The sequence below is a fragment of the Dreissena polymorpha genome, chromosome 4, assembly GCF_020536995.1.
Source record: "Dreissena polymorpha isolate Duluth1 chromosome 4, UMN_Dpol_1.0, whole genome shotgun sequence".
Classification (NCBI taxonomy): domain Eukaryota; kingdom Metazoa; phylum Mollusca; class Bivalvia; order Myida; family Dreissenidae; genus Dreissena; species Dreissena polymorpha.
Genome location: NC_068358.1, coordinates 68,233,087 through 68,256,081, shown reverse-complemented (window position 1 = coordinate 68,256,081; position 22,995 = coordinate 68,233,087). Strand labels below are relative to the sequence as shown.

Genomic DNA, 22,995 nt, shown 5'->3' with positions numbered 1-22,995 from the left:
CAACCTTGTTACCACTATAGAGGCCGGATTAATGAAACTTGGCCAGAATGTTTGTCTTGACAATATCAGTACCATGTTCAAATCCGGGTTACATGCGTGTAAAAATAAGGTCTACAGGTCAATATGAGATAAAAACCTCGATACCACTACACAAAAAATTATTCAGGACCCAATCTTGATACAACATGGTTAGAATCTTGGCAATTGCAAGACTGGGGCATGTGCATAAAAAACTAGGTCACCAGGTAAAATCTTATAAAAACGAGAAATGTGTCCACATGACATGGATGCCCCCAACTGTAACTTAGTCACTACATAAAAGCATAACTTTGTAAATATTTGTGAGATTTGGTAAAGATCAAATGAAAACTACTTGAAATAGAGAGCTGACACCATGCTGAATGTTTAAAACGCACTAAGTGATTTCGTGACCTAGGTTTTGGCACGGCATGGCCCATGTTTGAACTTGGCCTAATGTTCATCTAGATAAAACTTTTAACCAAGTTTGGTGACGATCTGATGAAAACTACTTGAAATAGAGAGCGGACACCATGCTGAATGTTTAAAACACTCTAAGTGACCCCCTGACCTAGTTTTTGACCCGGCATGGCCCATGTTCGAACTTGGCCTAGACATTATCTAGATAAAACTTGTGACCAAATTTGGTGAAGATTGGACAAAACTACTTGAATTAGAGAGTGGACACCATGCTGAATGATTAAAACTCACTAAGTGACCCCGTGACCTAGTTTTTGGCTTGGCATGGCCCATTTTTGAACCTGCGTAGATATTGTCTTGATACATCTGACCAAGTTTGGGAAGATCAGATGAAAACTGCAAAGAAATACAGACCATGCTGAACGTTTGAAAGGCACTAAGTGACCCCGTGACCTTTTGCCCGGCATGACCAATGTTCAAACTTGGCCTACACAATATCTAGATACAACTTCTGACCAAGTTAAGTGAAGATCTGATGAGTACTACTTAATTAGAGAGGGGACACGAAAAGTTGGAAGGACAGACAGACAGACTGACCGACCGACAGTGCGAGAACTATATGCCGCCTGTTGGGGGCAGACAAATTGTTATAAATCTTTAGAGTTAACATTTATGACTCAATCTTGATAAAACTTTAAGATTGTTTATATATTATATATATAATGTAGGTATTGTGCTTCCAAAAACCAGGTCATCCATTTAAATCTTGGAAAGTGATTACCACTCTGGGGCCTTATTTTTGACTCAATCTCGAGTGTTTAACTTCATGACATCTAAGTTAAGTTCTAATCTTGTTCAACTGTATCAAGAAGCTTGGTCACCAAGTAAAATATTTTTTTTCCATTCTAAAGGCCACATTTATGAATCAGACTTGATGAAACTCGGTCAAAATGTTTTTCTTTACGATATGGAAGCCATGTTTGAAGCTGGGTTAAGTGGGCTAAAAAAATTGATCCCCAGGTTAAATTCTCTAGAATTGGTGTCAATTATATCAGGAGAGCACTTCAATGGCAAGAATTGCGCGCTTATTCTATTTTAAGTAAGATTGACCTTGACCTAACTGGCCCTAAATGCAATCCCAAGCAATGTCTATGTTTAATTTACATACACCTGCACTCACAATTTCAGTACCTCCTTATAAACTCTAAGCTTCTGAAAGTTTGATATTTTTCTTTGTTCAGTTAGAGTGAAAATGATCTTCATGCTACACGTCCCTAGGTCACCATGAAAGCTTGCTATATGCCAAGTGTAATTAAGATTTTCTATGTTTTACGTTTTTCTAATTTAAGAAAAATTAACCTTGGCCTGGCTGGCCTAAAATGCACTCCCAGTTAGATCTTCATGTTAGCTACCAATACATAAAACTTCAGTGCAACATTTTTACCCAAACTTAAGTTATCAAACAGAATCTGCTTTTTTATATTTTAAGTATCAGTGACCTTGACACAACACAACTCAAATACATTCTCAAGCTACGTCTCCATGCAAGTTTGCTTTATCCTGAAGTTTCGTGGAAATAATTTAACTTAACTTAGTGATATTATGGGCATCTTACAGTACATGTATATAGGTGTCTATCACAACCGTTGTATATTTTATGTGTTTTCACTTCATAAACACTTATATTTGTTAATGCAGCATCAAAATACTAAAACAACATCCCGGAAAGAGCAAAATAATCCATTTGAATATTAACCGTACTTTCGTTTTGACAACTGACGACAGAAATGATTCGATGTACGATGCGAGTCTAAATGTAGTTTTCAGGCAGATTCGTTCATACGACACAATTTCGTTTTACGGATCATTTCGGCTTACAGGACTGGGTCAGTCATGTAAAAAATCTAAAATAATATATATTTTTTTATAAACAATTGGTAGCAAGATGATTGTAGATAACTGGTCAGTTACCACATTTTAACTAATTCTTTTGACCTGTTAATTCTTTTCAGCTCAATTCAACAGTGAAAAATGCCTATAATATCACTTTAAGTAATTGATTATAAACCACCTGTTTGATGCTGCTTTCCCGCCTGATAATGTAATCACCGCGATTTTCAACTGCGTTGCAAACCGGGGCCCGTATTCACCAACAAATTTTTTGACTTCAGTCTAAGAATAAAGAATATTCTTTAAATTAGATATTCAAGAGCTGCTTTATTTCCGAATCAAACTTGGCATTAATCACCTCTATCTACATCATTCTTCATGAAGAATGCTTTGTTTATGGCAAAACCACCAGTGGTAGACTGTAAAGACTCAAACACTGATAATAATTTTCTTGTTCTAAGTCTATTCTTTATTCTTATGTTTAAGAAGCCGTTTGTGAATACAGGCCCTGGTTAAATAATGTTAAAAACAACTGAGATGACATTATTTTGGACAGTGAGAACAAAAGCTCAACGTTTAAAGCAAAGTCTCCTTATAAAACAGGAATATAATTTATTTGGTATCAATCAATCACAGACCAATTTTAACGCTGTAAATATATCCATAATTATAACATAATCATTATAGACCAACAAACAAATATAAACATGGTATAAATAGCTAAATACATATCAAGAATAATAAATATATGTGACACAAGAGCTGAACATAAATATGTACCGGTATACAAAAACCTGATTATCACAATGCGAGAATTTGTTTTAGCAAAGTTAAGTAGACAACTTTGACATATTGAAGGTATCCTTCTGGAGTCAATCCTGGTAAACCTACAACCATAAGACATAACATGATAAACTTTAGTATATTTATTAAAGACATGCAATTTGGCACAACTGAACTTTCTGTGAATCCGTATTATGCATAACGGATTCAATACAGAAGTATACATGCATAAATCAAGTTAATCAACCACACAACTTGTTAATTCGGCGCTGAGTCCAGTTTACCTCTTCTTTAAAGCCATGCAGGGCGTAAAACTGATGTAAATTCTTGTATCGTTCAATAATATTGAAACCAACAAGAGTTTGCAGTTTGTGTAGATCCACTGGACAGAGATGCATGGATTGGCGGAAATCTTCTGTAAGATGTCCAGACCCATTCATACAACAATCAAAGAATATACAATGATCTAGGCCAAGCAAGTGGCATATCTCGTGAACTAAAAGCTTACATCCACGCTGAAGAATGACCCTCTTTCTGTCAACTTCTGGCATGCTTTTACTTTTTGTAACGTCAAACCAATGCTCAATGGAGAAGTTGAGACAGGGATCATACCGATACAGACTAAAGATGGCTACCCGATGATTTCCTGCTGCCATGCCTGCAACAAACAGGTCAGATTCCTCACCAAACAAGTCGAACTCTGTGAGACCAATCAAACAAATGGCATCTGAAGGCAGCAGCTTCCGTAGCTGCATCAGGTTGCTGTCCACACAAACTTGTAGATGTTTAGAGGTATGGCGGCTACTTAGCTGATGGCGTTTCTTTCTCTCACTTATACGCCTACCCGAAGACCCAGCCAATGGTTCCTCAACCCAAAAAACTGCGTCTCCTTCCAGTTCGATCTCTATCTTAGCTAAAGGCAAAACTGGAAGCCCAAGGAAGTCTTCCGTGTATTTCAACAAATTGTGAAAAAGGCTGTTATCACTAAAATCACCAACTGGAACAACATATATTTTGCCACCAGGATATTTATCACGCATGGTTCTCCCACCTGAAATGAACGTGTTTGACATATATTTCCTTTTCCTTGTGGACAACCATGGGCACTCCGACATGAATTGTTTATATGTCTGTCCTCCTTCATTGTACTGCGCAAGCCAATCATCAATATTGCTTGGTTTGGGAATAGGATGAAACACGTCTTTTTCTGGAGAAAACTCCTTTGGAATTTCTCCAGGAAATCCAATTGCGTCTACGCATTGTTTTTCCGACGGCAGTTTGAAACCCTCAGCCCATGGGATATGCTGATCATCATTACCTTTGTTCCCTTGAAAAGATGTGTTTTCCTTTTTTGATACATTTTTCACTTTGTTTGCAGAGGTTCTTGGTTGTCTTGGCATAGTTCACACAAAATCCAGACAGAAATGTTCTGAAATTGAAATACAAAAATATTGAAGTAAGTAAAACGGAAATTTGTTCTATAGACTTATCTCTATGTATCTGCATAAAAAAGTATGCAAAAATCCTCATTACTTAGTAATGGTTACTGATCACCACTGGCTGTGATGCAACTCCACTGGCACTCAATTAGAGTTTTCTCAGAATGTTGGGTAGCACTGGACTGTATTCTATAAAATTGATTTACAACATAAAAGTTGAAACAATTAATTTGTTAAATTGAAACAAATAACAAAACATACATGTAAATCCAAAACTCAAAATAGGTTTGTATTATAAACTTCCATCCAGTGACTTATTTATTTCTGTGCTGAATATTCATGAATCAAAATGCAAAAAGGCAAACATCTTCCATGTAAGCTGTTCATAATTTTCCACTTGATGCATCAACGAACATAAGTAGAGGATGTAAATTATCCCCCGCCATAGGCGGAGGGATATTGTTTTGGCGTTGTCCGTCCTGCAGTTTTGTGTCTGGAGCCATATCTTGGAAGTGCTTTGGCCGATTTCATTGAAACTTGGTATGAGTACATATATGTATGAATAAGAGGATGATGCACACCAAATGGAATTGCACAACATCTGTTAATAACAGAGTTATGGCCTTTTGTATCTAAAAAAAATGCTTTTTAATATAAGCTTTAGGGCTTATAATCTCCATTAACACATGATTGAGACAGAGCCATGAAACTTGCCATAGTTGTTCTCCATCATCTGGGGGTGCTTCACATTCAACACCCATAATCCAAGGGGCTAAGGTCAAGGTCACACATTGAGGTCAAAGGTCACAAATTTGATGAATTATTCATTATTTAGTTATTCCTATACTATGCATCAAAGGATTCTGTAATAACTGTCCACAATTGTTCTCCATTATCTAGCTGAGTGTCAAATATAAGATCCAGCTTGCTAGGGTCATGTTCAAAGTCACACACAAGGGTCAAAAGCACACATTTTGATTAAATATGCCTTATTTTGTAAGGATTCTACCATACTAAAATGGATTCTCAAAATGTGCTGATGTAATTGTTCTCAATTATCATGCAGTGCAAGACCTATGTGTTTTTGACCAAAGTCAAGGTCACACATTTGAAAAAATATTTATTTAATATTATTTATCCATTATTTTACTAAGCATCAGTGGATTCTGTAATAACCTTCCATAATTCTTCTCCATCTTCTTTCTTGCTGTGTGTCATATATAAGATTCATGGCGAGGGTTAGGGTCAAGGTTCATGCCTAAGGTTAAGGTCAACATCACACAATATACTTCATGTAAGGTCATGCAATTCACATCAAAGGTCAAGGTTACACAAATGCTTCATGTAAGGTCGTACGCTTAACCCCTAAGCTGACCAGCATTTTTCTTCCAGAATTGTGTATACATCTTTGTACTTAAAAATTACAGGTTAGAGATTTTGTGCTCCAACAAGGGAGAGCATATAGTCGCTGACTTGTCTGTCCTTCCTTCTCTCATAATTTTTATCTGGAGGAGGATATTGTTTTGGCGTTGTCCATCTGTCCTTTTATCTGGATGAGAAAACTTTTGTGTCCAGAAGCATATTGTAAAAACTGCTTTCGTGCATTTCAATGAAACTTGTTTGTACATAAATGCATTTCATTTATAAAAAAATATATGCATAAAATGTCATGTTTAAGTTTTTGACTTTCCCAAATACTAATGATACACACATGTTGGGCGCATGTTCACCAGCCATTCTTAGTTTCTTGTACATTTAGACTAATAAATCTCCCCCGCCGCTTAAGGCGGAGGGATATAGAATTGGTGTTGTCCGTCAGTCCATCCTTCTGTCACAATTTTGAAATTGGCGGGGGATATCAATTCAAAGAATGTGTTTGTTAACTATTTTATAAGGCTAAAATCATTTATTGAATTTAGATTTAAATGTTTAAATACATATATGTTTATTTTTAAATTATTCTATTTGAAATAAATACACATATTAACAAGAGCTTGTCAAAGTAGTGCCAAAATCCCCGCCGAAATGTGTTTGCTTGTATGACAACATTTGTTTCAGAGAGTAGAATAATATTTTAAAACAAATAAAGGGAGATAATTCAAAAACTATGGCTGAAAGAGTTATGGTTCATGTCCACTGCAACTCTCCTAGTTGCCATCTGTTTATATTTTTAGTGTAAAGTAAATCCCTTCAGTAGATTTAGAGTTATGCTCCGGACAAAAATTTAATTTGTAATTAAAAAAAGGGAGATAATTAAAAAACTAAGGTAGACATTGTTATGGTTCTTAGTCACTGCACTTTTCCTACTTGCCATCTGTTTATATTTTAAGTTTCAAGTAAATCCCTTCAGTAGATTTAGAGTTATGCTTCGGACAAACATTTACTTTGAAATTAAATAAAGGGCGATAATTCAAAAACTAAGGTAGATAGAGTTATGGTTCTTAGTCACCGCACTTCTTCTACTTGTCATCTGTTTATATTTCAAGTTTCAAGTAAATCCCTTTAGTAGATTTTGAGTTATGCTCCGGACAAAAATTTACTTTTAAATTATATAAAAGGGGAGATAATTCAAAAACTATGGTAGATAGAGTTATGGTTCTTAGTCACTGCACTTCTCCTACTTGTCATCTGTTTATATTTCAAGTTTCATGTAAATCCCTTCAGTAGATTTTGAGTTATGCTCCGGACAAAAATTTACTTTAAAATTATATAAAAGGGAAGATAATTCAAAAACTATGGTAGATAGAGTTATGGTTCTTAGTCACTGCACTTCTCAAACTTGCCATCTGTTTATATTTTAAGTTTCAAGTAAATCCCTTCAGTAGATTTAGAGTAATGCTTCCAACAAAAATTTACTTTAAAATTATATAAAAGGGGAGATAATTAAAAAACTAAGGTAGATAGAGTTATGGTTCTTGGTCACTGCACTTCTCCTAGTTGCCATCTGTTTAAAGTAAATCCATTGAATAGATTTGGAGTTATGCTCTGGACAAAGTTTCGGACGGACGCACAGACGGATGGACGGACAGGATCAATTACTATATTCCCTCCGAATTTTTTTTCGGCGGGGATAATATAAAAAATTATATATCAGCTCTGGTTTTCTGATAGATCAAAGTATAGATTCAGCCACCATCATCTTTTGAATGTATTTAGAATGACATATTTTTATTAAATATAAGTTATCATCACTATTTTGTGAATTATGTCACATAGATCCGAACAAGATAATTGCTTTGTGCTGAACAAAGAGACAAGTATACATCAGAATACAAATGCTCAAATGAGTTTAAGACATGCAAACTATCAAATCAAAACAATTAAATTACTCACAAAAATGTATTTAATGTGTTACAGTGTTAGTTTTCCAAGACAAATACCATTTCAGTCAGTTATTATTATGTTGTGTGCATGGAATCAATATTTTTCCATCCTTATTTGTTTAAGAAAATTAAGTTTGATTTTTAAGGGTTTTTCTTATAGGAAAATGATCCCTTATATGTATGGATGTGTGGTTGAGAAGATGTGTGGATTTTTTTTAGGCAGTGGCTAGCTGTACGGCCCTGTACGACTAGCCAATATAGCCTTTCCTGTATGTATAAGCCGTACGGCTTAATAAAGTATAGAATTGTCATTAAAAGCTGTTAATCAGCAATAAGTTTATTTAAGCTCATAAAAGTACACACATTCTTCATCTGGTTCGGCTTCCTTTCATGTAATATGGTTACTAATTTGATTCTTTAATTAGTAGACGTTCCTAAGTAAGGTGTGAAACACTTTTTAATGAGGTGCGGCATAGATATTATGAAATTTAATGACGGCAGTCGTCAACGTAGGTCTCAGAAATTAAGTTACACAAATAATTTAATTATCTTTTAGACAATTGATAAATAGATGGTTTCATACAAGCAATCTATCAGTTTTATATTAATTGCTGTTTTTGTTGTTTGGCGAAATAAATTTACATTTCTATATCTCCCTTTTTTATTACACCCTTGATATACTATGCACGAATCTGATTTCCAACCACGATGAAACATAAACCAGACTGCAAATTCCGTGAAGAAGACTACACGAGCTAGTCTTAAGGGTAGAAATTTTGGAATATCACTATCTAAGTAGCCAAAACAAATGCACTGATCATCTTGCGGGACGTTCATGTAGCGAAAAACAATTATCATCTAATCAGCTTGCATGGTAGCACACAATTGTAAGTACATCATTACAAGTATGAGCACGTTTTCTCATGACACATGGCAAAGAAATATGCATGTAGATCAATAAAAAATCAATTTATTTATTTGGTATAACAGCCATACGGCTAGACACTCCCTATAGGAAAGGTTATACGTACGGGCCGTACGACTAGCCACTGCCTTTTTTTATAACTACATAATACCAACCAACAGTGTGTTCAGTATATCATTCTACCTTAAAACAATTAAAAACAGCAGTATAATGATTTAAAAATGCATTTTCTTTTACGCTGATGTTTTATGCAGATACCAATGTTTAAAATAATACAAATGTATTGAATTATAGTGAATAAAAGCTATGAGTAAACTTTTTCTTTTCTTTCGCTGAAATGAATACAACGCGCTTTGCCAAATAGTGGGCAGAGTCTAAACTTTGCAGGTACGCGTGATGTCACTTGTCAACTGGTCTATATTAAAATTAACACAATAGTTTAGCGTTTTCTATCACAATAGTACAATAACAATAAGTGACTGAACGGATTGATAGTAAATACATAAACAACACAGGGTTGATACAGATTTCTTAAAAACTATCGGGTGCACGGGGAATATTTGATACATGTAAATTGTGTGTCCTTTATTTTGTTGTAAAGAAGTAACATTTCAGTTAACCTCTCGTGTGTGGAAAATTGCTTTCTCAGTACAGCAAGTCAGTTTGATAAAGTTACATTTCATTTAAAATGTCCGTCAATTACACATTTAATGGGACGAAAGGAAAGGAGGCTAGACGAAAGATTTTTACCAGAATACTATTGTATTTATTAATGTATTCAATTATTTTGCAGATGTATCTATTAATCTTACCTTAAACTAAGATTTAATTTTTTCAGGTTCAAAACGAAAGTGTTTCTTGTTGTTGCACAATCAGCGAGGTTGCTCTTTTGTAAAAAGACTTTTCATTGGTCCTTGTACAAAAAGCTATGCTGGGATTTGTCTTAACTGGTGCCCCGTTGAATATACTCGGATGTTTCGCCCCCAAGACGTTTCCGCCCTGGTCGTTTCGCACCTGGTCGTTTCGCCCCCATATTAGGTGCGAAACGACCAGGGGTGTTGAGTAGTTTAATTGGTGACCATTATATAATCATCAAAGAAAGTACCCTGAATCAATAATGTAAGTATATTAGTGGAACACTACAGTAGGTGTTGAGTAGTTAAATTGGTGACCATTATATTCAATAATGTAAGTATATCACGCATTTATCCGACAAAGGGTAGGTGATAAAAGCAATTAGCCACCATAAGTATATATATTAATGTAAAATGAATGCAAATATTTTTTTTAATTGACTTGATAATCACAATCCAATCAATTTGATATGAGTATCTTTTATAAGCGGGTTATATAGATATATATATATATATAAGAGGCAATTGACCGTAAATTTAAATAGCATGAGTCTTAAATTAACAATGTATTTCATTCCCTCATTATGTAATTGTGATAAAACAGGTGTTAGTTATGGTAGCTATAGCGCTTACCATTTGTAGAAAACGAAATGTGAAAACATTTGGAGATCTGTATTAAAAGAATAACAGTGCTGCTATATATTGTAATGTAAATAATTACGACTCTTTCAGTTTATAAATGTGCTTTGCTGTAATTTATTATTGTGTGCTATGTGTGTTTCCAAAAAATATTCATGTAGTGCAATTTCATATTTAATACAATACAATGTATGGAAATAAAACAGTTGGTTTCTTGTATGCGTGATATTCTATTAGTATTACTATTTATTAAATTCAATTAAAAATGACTTTGCAAATGGAAATAATAATAAGAAAGTGATGACATGTGTAAATAAGTAGTAGTGTTTCTTATTTTATCTAAATAGCAGCGATAGTATATGTATTATCTCTGTTATATAATGTACTTGTGTATAGTAAGAAATTCTAGTCATAAGTTGATGGTATATTGAATATATTTTGTGTATATAATCTATTATAACCAGTTCACTTAGGTCGTCGCTCTTTTACATCATTTTTCACTATGCGCATTAGTACCCAGTTTTACAAACACCAGTGTTGTATCAACTTCAATATTTTATAACAGGTGTTTAACATAAGGTTAACAGGGGCAAATCTGTAAGATTGGCCATGCATGTTTGTAAATTGTGTTATTTTATGTATTATTATATTGTACATGTCATGGACGAGACAATAAACCTTGAAACTCTATGTTTAAGTCGTAAGACATAATTAAACATCTTAATTGCGATAAGTTCCATTGATTAACTTGACAGCTTACGCACAAAGTGGTGCTTAGGCAACAATCAATTACTGACACCCGCCTTCGATTGTCAATAAATAAACAAATCAGTTTTCTTTTAAATGGATATTTGATTAACAGTATGAACAGGTGTTATAAACATGCCATTCAATGCGGACAGCTTATTTTAACATTGCCACTAATCCGATGTTGTTGCGTAATGTTATTTTAACTATCAGATAAAGATCGTCGTGTATTCGCTTCACAGTAAAAAGGATTTTAAAAAATGTCGTTTTTTTAGGGTTATTATTATTATTTATTTATAATGAAATGATAAATCAACTTGTTCATCTATGTACTTGATTTACTAATAAAACGATATACATTTACTTATAATAAAAAAGTTATTATATAATCCATCGATATATTTTATGTAATTAATTAAATAACATGGCTATAGTCTAAGTAGTTTTGTATGTAGTTGACAAAAAGACAGTAATTCATCAGTACTTAATCAATAAAATTATATCTTAAATTGTAACATTAAATTACATGGCAGTAGTTTTGTATGCATTTTTTCGTATTAATTTATAATAGTGAAAAGTCTATGTAGAGCTCTATTTTCGCGTTCTGCTAGTGTTTGGGCTGTTATACCTAAGTATTAAAAGGATGTCACTATTTCTAATAATTCTCCGCAAAGGTAGAAGTTGTAATTTGTATGGCGATTACTTTTTTCTTAGATCGAAGCCTTTGTTTTAGATGTATTTATTTTAAGAGACGCTAGGCAGTAATTAAACAATAATTCCTTCGTTTCACAGGTATTTCTCTTGAGGAATACAAAGCCGCTGTGACGTCAGGATGCGAGCTTGACTTCGTCTGCAGTCCTTGTTCTAAAAAAGAACAGACACATAGATCAGAGGCCGATATTGATGTCGATGACTTTGCTGCAAATTGGGAAATGGGATTCGACATAAGCGATGGTCATCAATTAAACTACTCAACAACTAATGTCTGCTAGTATGGGGGCGAAACGACCAGGTGCGAAACGACCAGGGCGGAAACGTCTTGGGGGCGAAATAACTAGGGTGCGAAAAGACTTGGGCGCGAAACGTCTGTAAATCCCGTTGACTATAATATATATAATATCCCGGTGTGACCCAAATTCGACGATATAACGGTTACATAAAGCAATATTTAGCAAATAATGAAAAAACTTATATAGCAAAAAATAATAATTTTTAACTCGGCTGTAATTCTTTGAAATGATTCCAAGACAATAATCATCCATTTAAAATTAAACCGATAAAAATAGAACATTGTCGAATTTAGGTGTCGTCGAATTTGGGTTACGTTAGAGATATTATAGAGAGTAACGATAGATAAGGGGAGGTAACAAATCTAGGATTTGTCGGGATTTGCCAACAACTTAGTTTCGGTAAGTCGTTGAACAGGAAGCACGTGCTTTAAGATACTTTTTAAGATAAATTGACAAGCGTTGAAGTTTTAATGATGTTGGAACTTGCTAGTTGTAAGTAACTTCTTCACACATTGACAAACTTGCAAGTTAGGTCATGTTCTAAAGGACATATCACTTTCTGAAATGGTCAGAAGTGGGTGGGATAATGTAAACAAATATTTCCTTATATGAGCATTCTATATTAAGTTTGAAACAATATGCACAATAAAAATAGCATATACTTCAGTGAAACATGAACCAGTTCTAATAAAATCTTTCAAAAAATGTAAATAATCACATATTTTCCCCTCAAAAACCACTTTCTTCCTGGGCGACCAAAGTCCATATTTTCTAATTTTTTTTCATAAATCCACTGTTACCAGCTGGAACATACACCACTGTAGAACAAAATGTTAGAGTATTATTAAATATAACACACTAGAAACATTGAAAAAAGCATCCTTTTTTGTAAGAAAAAATGTTAACAACTGAAGTCCAAAAATAGAAAGAAAAAAGTATGGTTGACCAGAAATGATAAATATACATTTTATTGAAAACTTTTGAAAATGTGTAAAACATCACTTTAACAAACACATTCATATATCATTATTCATATGTAATTAATATACGCTGTAAAATTAAAGAGATTTCAGGGTTCGACATTAACTTTTTTTACAGCAAGACCGTCGGACCAGTTCCTCTTAAAATGTACTAGCCCGAATCTGATGTCTACTAGACCATAAATGACATAGCAAATGAACACAATTGTGTCATGTAACTGTTTAATCAGGATTTATCAGTAAATAATCAGTGAACACCAGATTTTTTTATGCATAGAGTAAAACAATAAAATAACCCTTTTTTTGTTTTTCTTCGTCAAATTCAAGCCATGGGAACTGACTCCATTTTCCATCTAGGATAAAATTGACGTTTTCGTGTTTCTTCATTTTTACGTTTCGTGTCAGTTAAGCGTCGGATTCTTTTTTATAAACTGATTTGTCGGACAAAAATCCGAACTTGAACAAAGCCATTCTTTAAATTACATTATCTTGTCTGTTACGAAAAATGTTTACATTGACGATACCGATTTTCGATAGAAGTCGTAAAATCATGCTCTACAGTTTTACGACACTGCAGAAAATCATTAATACTCATGACAACTTGACCAATTGAAACAAGCAATTTCTGCAGGAAGCTCTCCTTTGCGTCTAAAAATAGCGATGAATCATGTGAATGCTCCGCGTTTATTTAAATATACTTGTGTTTTTTTTAAATGTAAATAATGGATACGATAGTAAGTTTACAAATTAAAAGTAAAGTTTTCACAGCAGTTATTTATAGTTATATGAATAAGTATAGATTTTTTTTATTATTTATGTACGACCAGTCGGACAAGCTAGCCCGCAGTTTACTAGCCCGACCACCGATCTTACTAGACAATGTCTGTCGGACGTGCCTTAGTGTCGAACCCTGGATTTTATTAAAATGTTTTCAATATTTCTGTATCTTTTATTTTCTTGTGTGTAAATTATCATTTCTGGCCCACCATACTTGTTCAAGTGTACTATTTTTTGACTCCAGTTGTTTACCCAATCAAAATTGAGCTCACTTACACATGAAATGACGTTGTTGAATGAAACGTAAAAATGGGTGGAGCTATGAATACACAGTTACCAACATCAATAAAAAATAATTGTGACAGATTAACCTCGCCCTCATAAGCGTTCTTGTAAACTGGAAAGTTACCAGAGAATTTCTAGTGATGCATCTGTGTCAGCATACATGACTGTGTAATGTAGCTTTAATATTTGATACCCATGTCATGTAATCTCTTATCAATGGATTATCTATTACGCCATAGAGCGTTTATGGTGATTACATGGGGATAGGTACCGAGTGCTCTTTTGAAGTATGTCGTATTCACACAGGATGTTTCTTGCGATTTATTAGGCCTGAAAACAAGAATTTAGAGAGTGAATTTGAAAATCGGAGGGTCGAGACGAATAAGAACCGTGAATGCAAAAATGATATCAAATTTGGTTCATCTCCCAACTCTTTAAGTAAGTTGTACCTTAATAAATATAATTTTGAAAACACTTTTATGCTCAATTTCATACTAATTACCCAATTTTAGTCAAAACACAGGATTTATCCCAATCCAAAGGGACCATTCACAAAATGGTGAAATAACCAAGAGTGTCTGGTTATGTCTAAATCCCCTGTTGGAGCTCAGAATTTTTCACTTTAATGTTAACGAGGCAACACATTAATTGAATGGGTCAAGTTTAATTCTGATATGGACTCGTGCTGTGCTGTGGAAACCTTGGTACTGATGGCAATTATCCCCCCCCCCCCTCATTTCTGCCAGCTGAAGGAGTATTGAAGGGTGTCCTTTAGTCAGTTGATCGTTCTGTCGGTTGGTCTGTTTCTCTGCATAAGTTTAAGGTAAAAACTTCTTTCTCATTTATCTTGTGAATTTCATAGAAGCTCAAAATATGTCATCATACTCATCACCCAATCTCCACGCAGAGCTGTCGTTCCTCGCTCTCACATACAATCTCTGCCTTCACAAGAATATCCTACCAGATTTGGTAGAATTTTAATTTATTGGTTTTAGTATTATATTATGAAAAGAAGTATCATTTTTACAATTTGAAAATAGTGTATAATTTTAGGTTCATAATAAAAAAATTAATTACCAAAAATAACAAAGGTAAAATTATTGTATCATCACGTGGTTGGTTATGAAAGCAGGAATTGATCCAGCTATGCTGGTTCCTGTCAAATCACTGCGTGGAGGTTGGTCATCACCATGAAGTTTCAAGGGTTTTTATCTGATTTTGGGGAAAGGGCCTGGTCTTTTTTTAGGGGAAAAAATCGCGTGAAACGCCGGATTTTGGGGGAAAATAAAATCAAGGCAACAGATAATTTAATTATGCAATATTTTTTTATATTTATGCCCCCCTTCGAAGAAGAGGAGGTATATATATACATTGATCATGACTCGCAGATGACCCCTATTGATTTTCAGGTCACTAGGTCAAGGTCACGGTGACTTGACACAGTAAAATGGTTTCCGGATGAAAACTCAAGAAAGCTTATGCCAAGGATCATGAAACTTCATAGGTACATTGATCATGACTCGCAGATGACCCCTATTGATTTTCAGGTCACTAGGTCGAATGTCAAGGTCACGGTGACTCGAACCAGTTTTCGGATGATAACTCAAGAACGCTTACCCTAGGATCATGAAACTTCATAGTTACATTGATCATGACTTGTAGATGGCCCCTAATGATTTTCAGGTCACTAGTGTATTTTAAATGTTTTGACTATTTCTATGTTTTCTACACTAGATAAATAAAGGTTAAAATTTTTTAGATATTGTTTTGGGGGGAAATTTCTGTAAGAGGGTAAAAATACTTCTAGGGCAAAGGGCTGATATTCATCGCCTTTCAAAGAAGGAAAAAAACCCTGAGTTTGGATGTGCAATACAGTAATCCACAGTGACTGTCATATTCCATTGTTATTTGGCCTTGAACCTAGCTGACATATAATGCTGTACATGTGTATTATACATTTGTGACAATGCTTTTTTCAGGTCTCAAAAAATACAACAGACAATAGTGACACATGACGGCCTGTTTGTTGTTAGCAGTCTGTTAAGAGAACTTCTTTGCGATGTCTGCAGGATAGTCGCTGGCACTTCCTGCTTTTGCTGTTGGTGTTTAGGTAAACTGAGTATTTTTTGTTACCTTTTCTTGTGGAAAAAAAGTGTTTTTCAATGTAAGCCGTTCCTGATAACCTGCAGAATTGCTATGAAATGCCAACATTTGAGTTCCGGAGTACAATATGAGAGCTTAAGTAACTGTATTTTAGTTATTCCAGAGTTCTGTGCCCGTGAATATGTCTGACAAAGCAACACTGGGGAACATGTTTTTATTGCAGTTTGTTAAACTCTAGTTCGTAAAGAAATGCCTAACAACATTTGAGATAGGGTATATTTGAGTAAGTCTGTAAGGTAACGGGTCTTTCTTTCTGCATGAAATATTAAAGGTAAGTTTGTGGAGCTAATTACTTAGTAGAGTAGATTTTCTTGCACAGGATAAACTTATTTGTGAGAGAAGTTCCCATGCACTTAGTCATTGTCATGCTCCTTTATAAAGTGTTGAACAATTGTAGAGCAAACAACTTCCACAATTCTTTACTGATTAACTGGAATATTTAAATATCTCATTACCATGAAGTGTACATTTGCAACACCTAATTTACCCTCACAGCTATCAATTTATTCCTGAATTATTATGGCTCAAACTATCCATGCCTGTAATCAAGGTGTGTTGGTCTTTGTCTTATGTGTTACATAGCTCTAGATTGATTTCACGAAATACACAATTTTCTGTTTCAAGGAAGTAAATCACATAAATAAAAAAATATATCACAAGGTTACTGAGCATTGATGTGACAAAATATAATAATTTAATATAAAATATAGTTATTTTCATTTACACACTTATGAAAGCTTCACAAAATAATTCATATTTTACTTCAGTCTTTTAGATTTCCACCATTTACATTTTCAAACTAAAAAGCTGCCATGCATTTTCTCTAAAGTTCTAAGTATGCCAGATAGACCGCCCAGGGACATGTTTGCATTTTCTTGGACCCAACAGTGGTCAGACAGGGAGGCTAACAGATCAGCTATAGATGTCATTGGTGTTATTGGATGGATTTTCAAATAGTTTGGCAGACATGATGAGAATGATTAGAATGGAGGTTTTTTGCAAGAACCAGGCCCCAGACAAATATCATGTTCACAATTAAAGATCTAATACAAACTCAACCCTAACACATTGTTTAGAACACAACTCATTGAGAATGGATGGAAGGTCAAATAAACTGATAATAATTTTCACAATTCTGTGCTAATTTCAGACATGATTTCGGGCCATGAAGTCTACTGTTCCTTGGCGCTTTTCTATAACAAGGTCATACTGGCATTGGTATTTATCATGACTGCACTACAAGATCAAAGGTATGTTCACAACTGCCACAACCACGAGGTCAACATATCAAAGCAATGCAGTGCTTTGCAGATGCAAAGCAGAGCAAGGTAAGTGCAGTAGTACAGTGTTGATGGTATGTTAGTGGTCACAGCTCAAAAAACAATTGTGTTAATGAGTCAGTAATTGGCCTTTCCTAGAAATACTGAATGTAAGCTGCTACATTAAATGCTTGATAAACTTGCTTTATGCCAACAAGTACATGAGATCGTGGGTGATCATGTGCAATATCATCTAGGTTAGTGTGTCCGTCAGTTTGTATATGATAAGCTCTACAAATGCTGATTGATACATAAAGCTTTAGGTATTACAACTGTAATTATATACATGTAATTTTGCCTTTGAGTTGTGTGTAAGACAGTGAAAATCAGGTTTAAATCAAATAAAAATAGTTCCTTAAGTCTTTGCATTAATTGTTTTTAGGCAATAGCCTAGTTGGCTTGTAAATTTCACTCGCTCAAATAAATTAGCCTAAATTTAAGTTACAGTCTATAACATTTGTTACAATTTTTGTGTTGGGGAAGCAAATACAAATAAAGATTAGCCGCATAAACACTTAATGTCTGACAAAAAAATGTAACATAAAATTTGATCATTGCCATAGTCACTGTATAAGCTTAACCCGGGGAGTTGACTGAAGACAATTTCGTTAGACATCAATTTCATTGAACAATGACAATTGTCTACGTCGAATTACAAAATAAAAGACATATATAAAGAATAATAGGTACCATCTCTGTTCGTAATCTTTGGCCATTTTTCTAAAGCTCTCTAAAGGAGTTGCCACTGACAAAGGGGTCATCGAAGCGTTCATCAAGTAGTCTTTTGGCGTCATCATAAGTTTCATCGGAGGACAAAAGAAAGTTTTCAACAGCATCCCTAGCATCACTGGAAAGGTACCTTTTAAGGTAATGAATTCTTTCATTTGATGGAATATTCCGACGCTCTATCAGTGTCTGAAATGCTGCCTTCCAACCTGGATATTTCAGAGTGTCGCCACTGAAAACCGTGGGCTCAGGGGGAGGAAGTCTACTAAGGCTTTAGGAGGGACAGTGGCACTATTAGAAAATAGAGGACCTCTACAAAGAGCCATAGTGCTAGACGTCGCCAATGCTGGTCCTGCAGGAAATGAATATTTCGAGTCTGGATAGAACTCTCTAACCATAGGATTCATATTTTGAGAAACCACTAGGAGCAAAAGCATAAGCAACACTATGAAGCAGGCTAAAGTCTAGATCAGAGGGGGGATCTCACCAAATCTTGGTCACTATCAATGGAATGGGCTAAAAAATATTCTCTAGTGAAACGGTCACTATCAATTGGCAGCAGATTCGTGTCTGGTCTAGATCTTGATTGCTTGTTAAAGTCAAATGTGGCTCATCCATTGCGTCAAGATTTGCTTGGACCATTTCTTGCCGCCTCAGCGCTTTAACCCCATCAAATTTCAATTTAGCTTTGGATTCCACATCAAGATATTTAAGCTTAACTTTGAGTGCAGCCGTTTTTGTAGGAAGATCAGATTTACTAGAGGAACGAGAAACATGTGAAGAGTGTGAGGCCTAACTTGTGTGTGAGGTATCAGAACAAGACCTAAATTCTACATCATCTGTCCTCATGCCACGAAGAACATCTGTAACATTCGCTTTAAGTTTGTGATGTTCTACCTCAACGGACTTGTATCTCTGACGAATGGAACTTACCTCGACTGTGTCGTCATATTGCAACTGACTCAAATTGTCATGCTTATTACTCAACTCATTCCTGATACTAATCAAGTTGTCCCATTCCTTCGTTATTATGCCCCCCTTTGAAGAAGAGGGGGTATATTGTTTTGCACGTCGGTCGGTCGGTCGGTCGGTCCGTCCGTCCACCAGATGGTTTCCAGATGCTAACTCAAGAAAGCTTAGGCCTAGGATCATGAAACTTCATAGGTACATAACTCAAGAATGCTTACGCCTAGGATCATGAAACTAAATAGGTACATTGATCATGACTGGCAGATGACCCCTATTGATTTTCAGGTCACTAGGTCAAAGGTCAAGGTCACAGTGACTCGAAATAGTAAAATGGTTTTCGGATGATAACTCAAGAATACTTAGGCCTAGGATCATGAAGGCCTTGGATCATGAAACGTCATAGGTACATGGATCATGACTGGCAGATGACCCCTATTAATTTTCAGGTCACTAGGTCAAAGGTCAAGGTCACAGTGACTTAAAACAGTTAAATGGTTGCCTGATGATTACTCAAGAATAATTAGGCCTAGGATCATGAAACTTCATAGGTACATTGATCATTACTGGCAGATGACCCCTATTGACTTTCAGGTCACTAGGTCAAAGGTCAAGGTCACAGTGACAAATATGTATTCACACAATGGCCACCACTACAGCTGACAGCCTATATGAGGGGCATGCATGTTTTACAAACAGGCCTTGTTATTTTTGAATCTTCAGAGTCTGACACAAGAGAATTCAACTGCGATGCGCGACGATGCCAACGCAGTATAAGCGACCTTGTGCCACTAACATGAATATCTATTAGCCAAGCTAGACCCTTTTCGGTTGGAAATCTATTACGCTTTTTTAATACTTCACTAGACTCTTCCCCTATATATGCAGCAGGGTTGTCTGCCATTTTAGACTACCTTACAAGAACCAATACGTTAGGAGTACAGGGTGACGATATAAAAAAGTACTCAGACAAAACGTGACCACTAAGTGCTGAAATCTCGCTAACAGCACAAACTTGCAAAAACCAAGTGAAATACAAATCATTCAAACCTCTCACAATGCAAGTTCAAACTACAAATTGTAAATTTCAAATATTTGATCCTCTTACTTTAAAATTCACACTTTTACTTTTACTAAAATAGTTGTTTTTTTAAACAATCACTTAAATGTTCGAACAATGTAGCTTAAATTGGACCAAGTTAAGTTCAGACGTAAAAATTCCAAATTGGTAATCTATAAGTAATTGAGCAAAAATTTAAACAAATTACTTGATGGAGCTGCTTGAGCTTTCCCTGTCTACATTAAATTTGGTACAGTATACTAAATAGTATAGAAGTAAATAAAAAAAATCACAAAAATGAAGTCACAAGAGGAATTTCACAAGAATGTCATATATATGTTTCAACAATATACAATCAAAAAGGTTTCCAATCAAAAGTCATGAATAACATAATCTAAGAGTGACATTTATTCAAAAATCACCAAGAACACTGTCACTGAATGTTACTGTAAAAGGGTTCCTTATCAAGTGTTGTTTCTTCTCCGAGACAATCTTGCACACTATAGACACTCCGTCGTCACCTTCACACTGTCGCACGACGCTCCTTTCATCGATAGAAAGCAGAAAGAGTTACTTCTCGCATCTAGAGATGACAGATCTAAGAGTGTTCACTTTGATGCATACGTCTGTGTCCTTCAAAATGATTTGTTCTATCAAATGCGATGTTACACGACCAATTACCCGTAAAACACAAAGTTTGGGTTTCTTCAATGTTGAGATATGTTAAGGGAAATGCGTTACAACCACCATTCAAAGCAAAAGAATGGAGTTGTTTATAATATTGTCGCCTAATCCAATGGAAGATGTCTGAAGACCATCATTGTCCGCTAATTGTTAAACAGCTGAATGTTGATGTTAAATGAACCAGAGTTCGACTAAGTTTAGCCCGGGAAGTTGACTGAAGACAATTTTGTTTGACATCGATTTTATTGAACAATGAAAATCGTCTACTTTATACTACAAATTTAAAGAAAATAATACATTTAATGACACATCTAAATAATGATTTATTCTGGCAAATACATATATAAAGAATAATTGGTAATTTTAATGTCGTTAATTCTGGGAAGCCATGGTAGATTTCAACTCGCGAAAACTGATAAAATACAACAACTTTGAAGTTGAACGCCTTATGAACCAAAAAATTAGACATTTACAATACGACGCTTTAAAGAGCAAAGGCAATTACTTATAAACAACGTGATAAACAGCGAATATATACCTCTTTTGGGGCTCTACAGGGCTAATAAACGTCTGCAATGCCTGGCTTACGTACGTCGCCAAAACGAGCTTGCAGAAAAAGGGAAAATAACAAGAGCCATTGGGGGCGCAGAGAAAATAACTACCCACAAGGACGTTATACAGCCTGGTTCCCACCGCCAAGGTAGCGAATGCTACAAATCGACAGTTACGACTTACAAACTACCACAATATCGTTGTCATCTCACGATATCAATGAAGTCTCACGCGGCGGCACTAACACACTGACCTGTGATAAAAAAAATCGAATTTGATTTTGAGCATTAAACTTGTAAACCAAAATGCAATTTTAAGCTTCATTTATTAAATATGCATTACAAATTAGAACATGTTACTTTATCATAGTTTAGTACCACTTTGCACATGAGATGCACCATCTGCACAAACCGACTGTGTTTCACAGTCTTTACTACATTTAGAGTCTGCAGGGTCTGCATCTATGACTTGAAAATGTTCTCACTACTGGCAGATTGTGAAGACCCCAAGTGTAGAAAGGAGTCTTCAATGTGGCCTTTAGAACAAATATGCATGTAGATTGCTTTCATATCCTCATCTGTTAAGTCAGTAGACCCAGCACTGGATAAACTGCAACAAGAACAATTTCATGATTTTGTTGACTACTTCTGATTGTTAGCTCTACTGGCTGAAGGCCTGAAGAGCTTATGTCATGGCGTGGTTTTCGTCATCCGTCCGTGCATGCGTGCGTGTGTTTGTGCGTGTGTTAGACTTTTTCTTGTTTACGCGATAAAGTCCACAGTTTTCATTCGATTCTTTTCAAACTTGTTCAGTGTCTTTATATTAATGAGGACTCGAACCCTATTGAAAATGGGTTACATCAGATTAAAAAGTCCAGAATTATCTCCCCTTGAATTTGAGAAAATTGTGAAATAAGGCTTGTTTACGCAATTAAGTCTACAGTTTTCATCCGATTCTTTTCAAACTTGTTCAGTGTCTTTATATTAATAAGGACTCGAACCCTATTGAAAATGGGTTACATTAGAGTAAAAAGTCCAGAATTATCTCCCCTTGAATTTGAGAAAATTGTGAAATAAGGCTAGTTTACACAATAAAGTCCAGAGTTTTCATCCAATCATTTCCCAACTTGCACAGTGTCTTTATCTGAATGATGAGTCAAACCCTATTGAAAATGAGCAATATCGGAGTTAAAAGTCCAGAATTATCTCCCCTTGAATTTGAGAAAAAAAATGCTGTTTCTCTAAACAGGGATCATCCAAGCCTAAAATTTTAGGGAGAAGTGAGCGGACCGACCTTTGATCGAACGCATAAATATAATTTAATATGCATCAAATGTAACAAATGTAATTTATCAATAACAAATGCTAAATGTTGCAGTAAGAAAGCAACACTCTTAATTCCAATTAAAGTCTTTATTTACCTGTTGAATAGTATA

General features: G+C 35.0%; 1 protein-coding gene and 1 long non-coding RNA gene across 3 annotated transcripts; one reads left to right on the top strand and one right to left on the bottom strand.

Annotated features, from left to right (window-relative positions):
• Positions 1–2,903: 2,903 nt before the first annotated feature.
• Positions 2,904–9,750, bottom strand: LOC127878181 (archaemetzincin-2-like). 2 transcript variants are annotated; one of them, XM_052424668.1, is made up of 2 exons: positions 9,611–9,750; positions 2,904–4,540 (listed from the first exon to the last, which is right to left on the bottom strand). In XM_052424668.1, exon 2 carries the CDS (start codon positions 4,509–4,511, stop codon positions 3,354–3,356), a length of 1,158 nt encoding a protein of 385 aa, XP_052280628.1. In that variant the 5' UTR covers positions 4,512–4,540; positions 9,611–9,750; the 3' UTR covers positions 2,904–3,353. The 2 variants fall into 2 exon arrangements, with proteins under 2 accessions (XP_052280628.1, XP_052280629.1); XM_052424669.1 differs by lacking the exon at positions 9,611–9,750 and adding an exon at positions 4,666–4,752.
• A 2,704-nt stretch (positions 9,751–12,454) lies between these two features.
• LOC127878191 (uncharacterized) lies at positions 12,455–20,438 on the top strand. Its single transcript, XR_008048764.1, has 3 exons — positions 12,455–12,540; positions 16,070–16,200; positions 17,404–20,438. It is a non-coding gene; the product is annotated as an uncharacterized LOC127878191 (long non-coding RNA).
• The last annotated feature ends 2,557 nt before the right edge of the window (positions 20,439–22,995 follow it).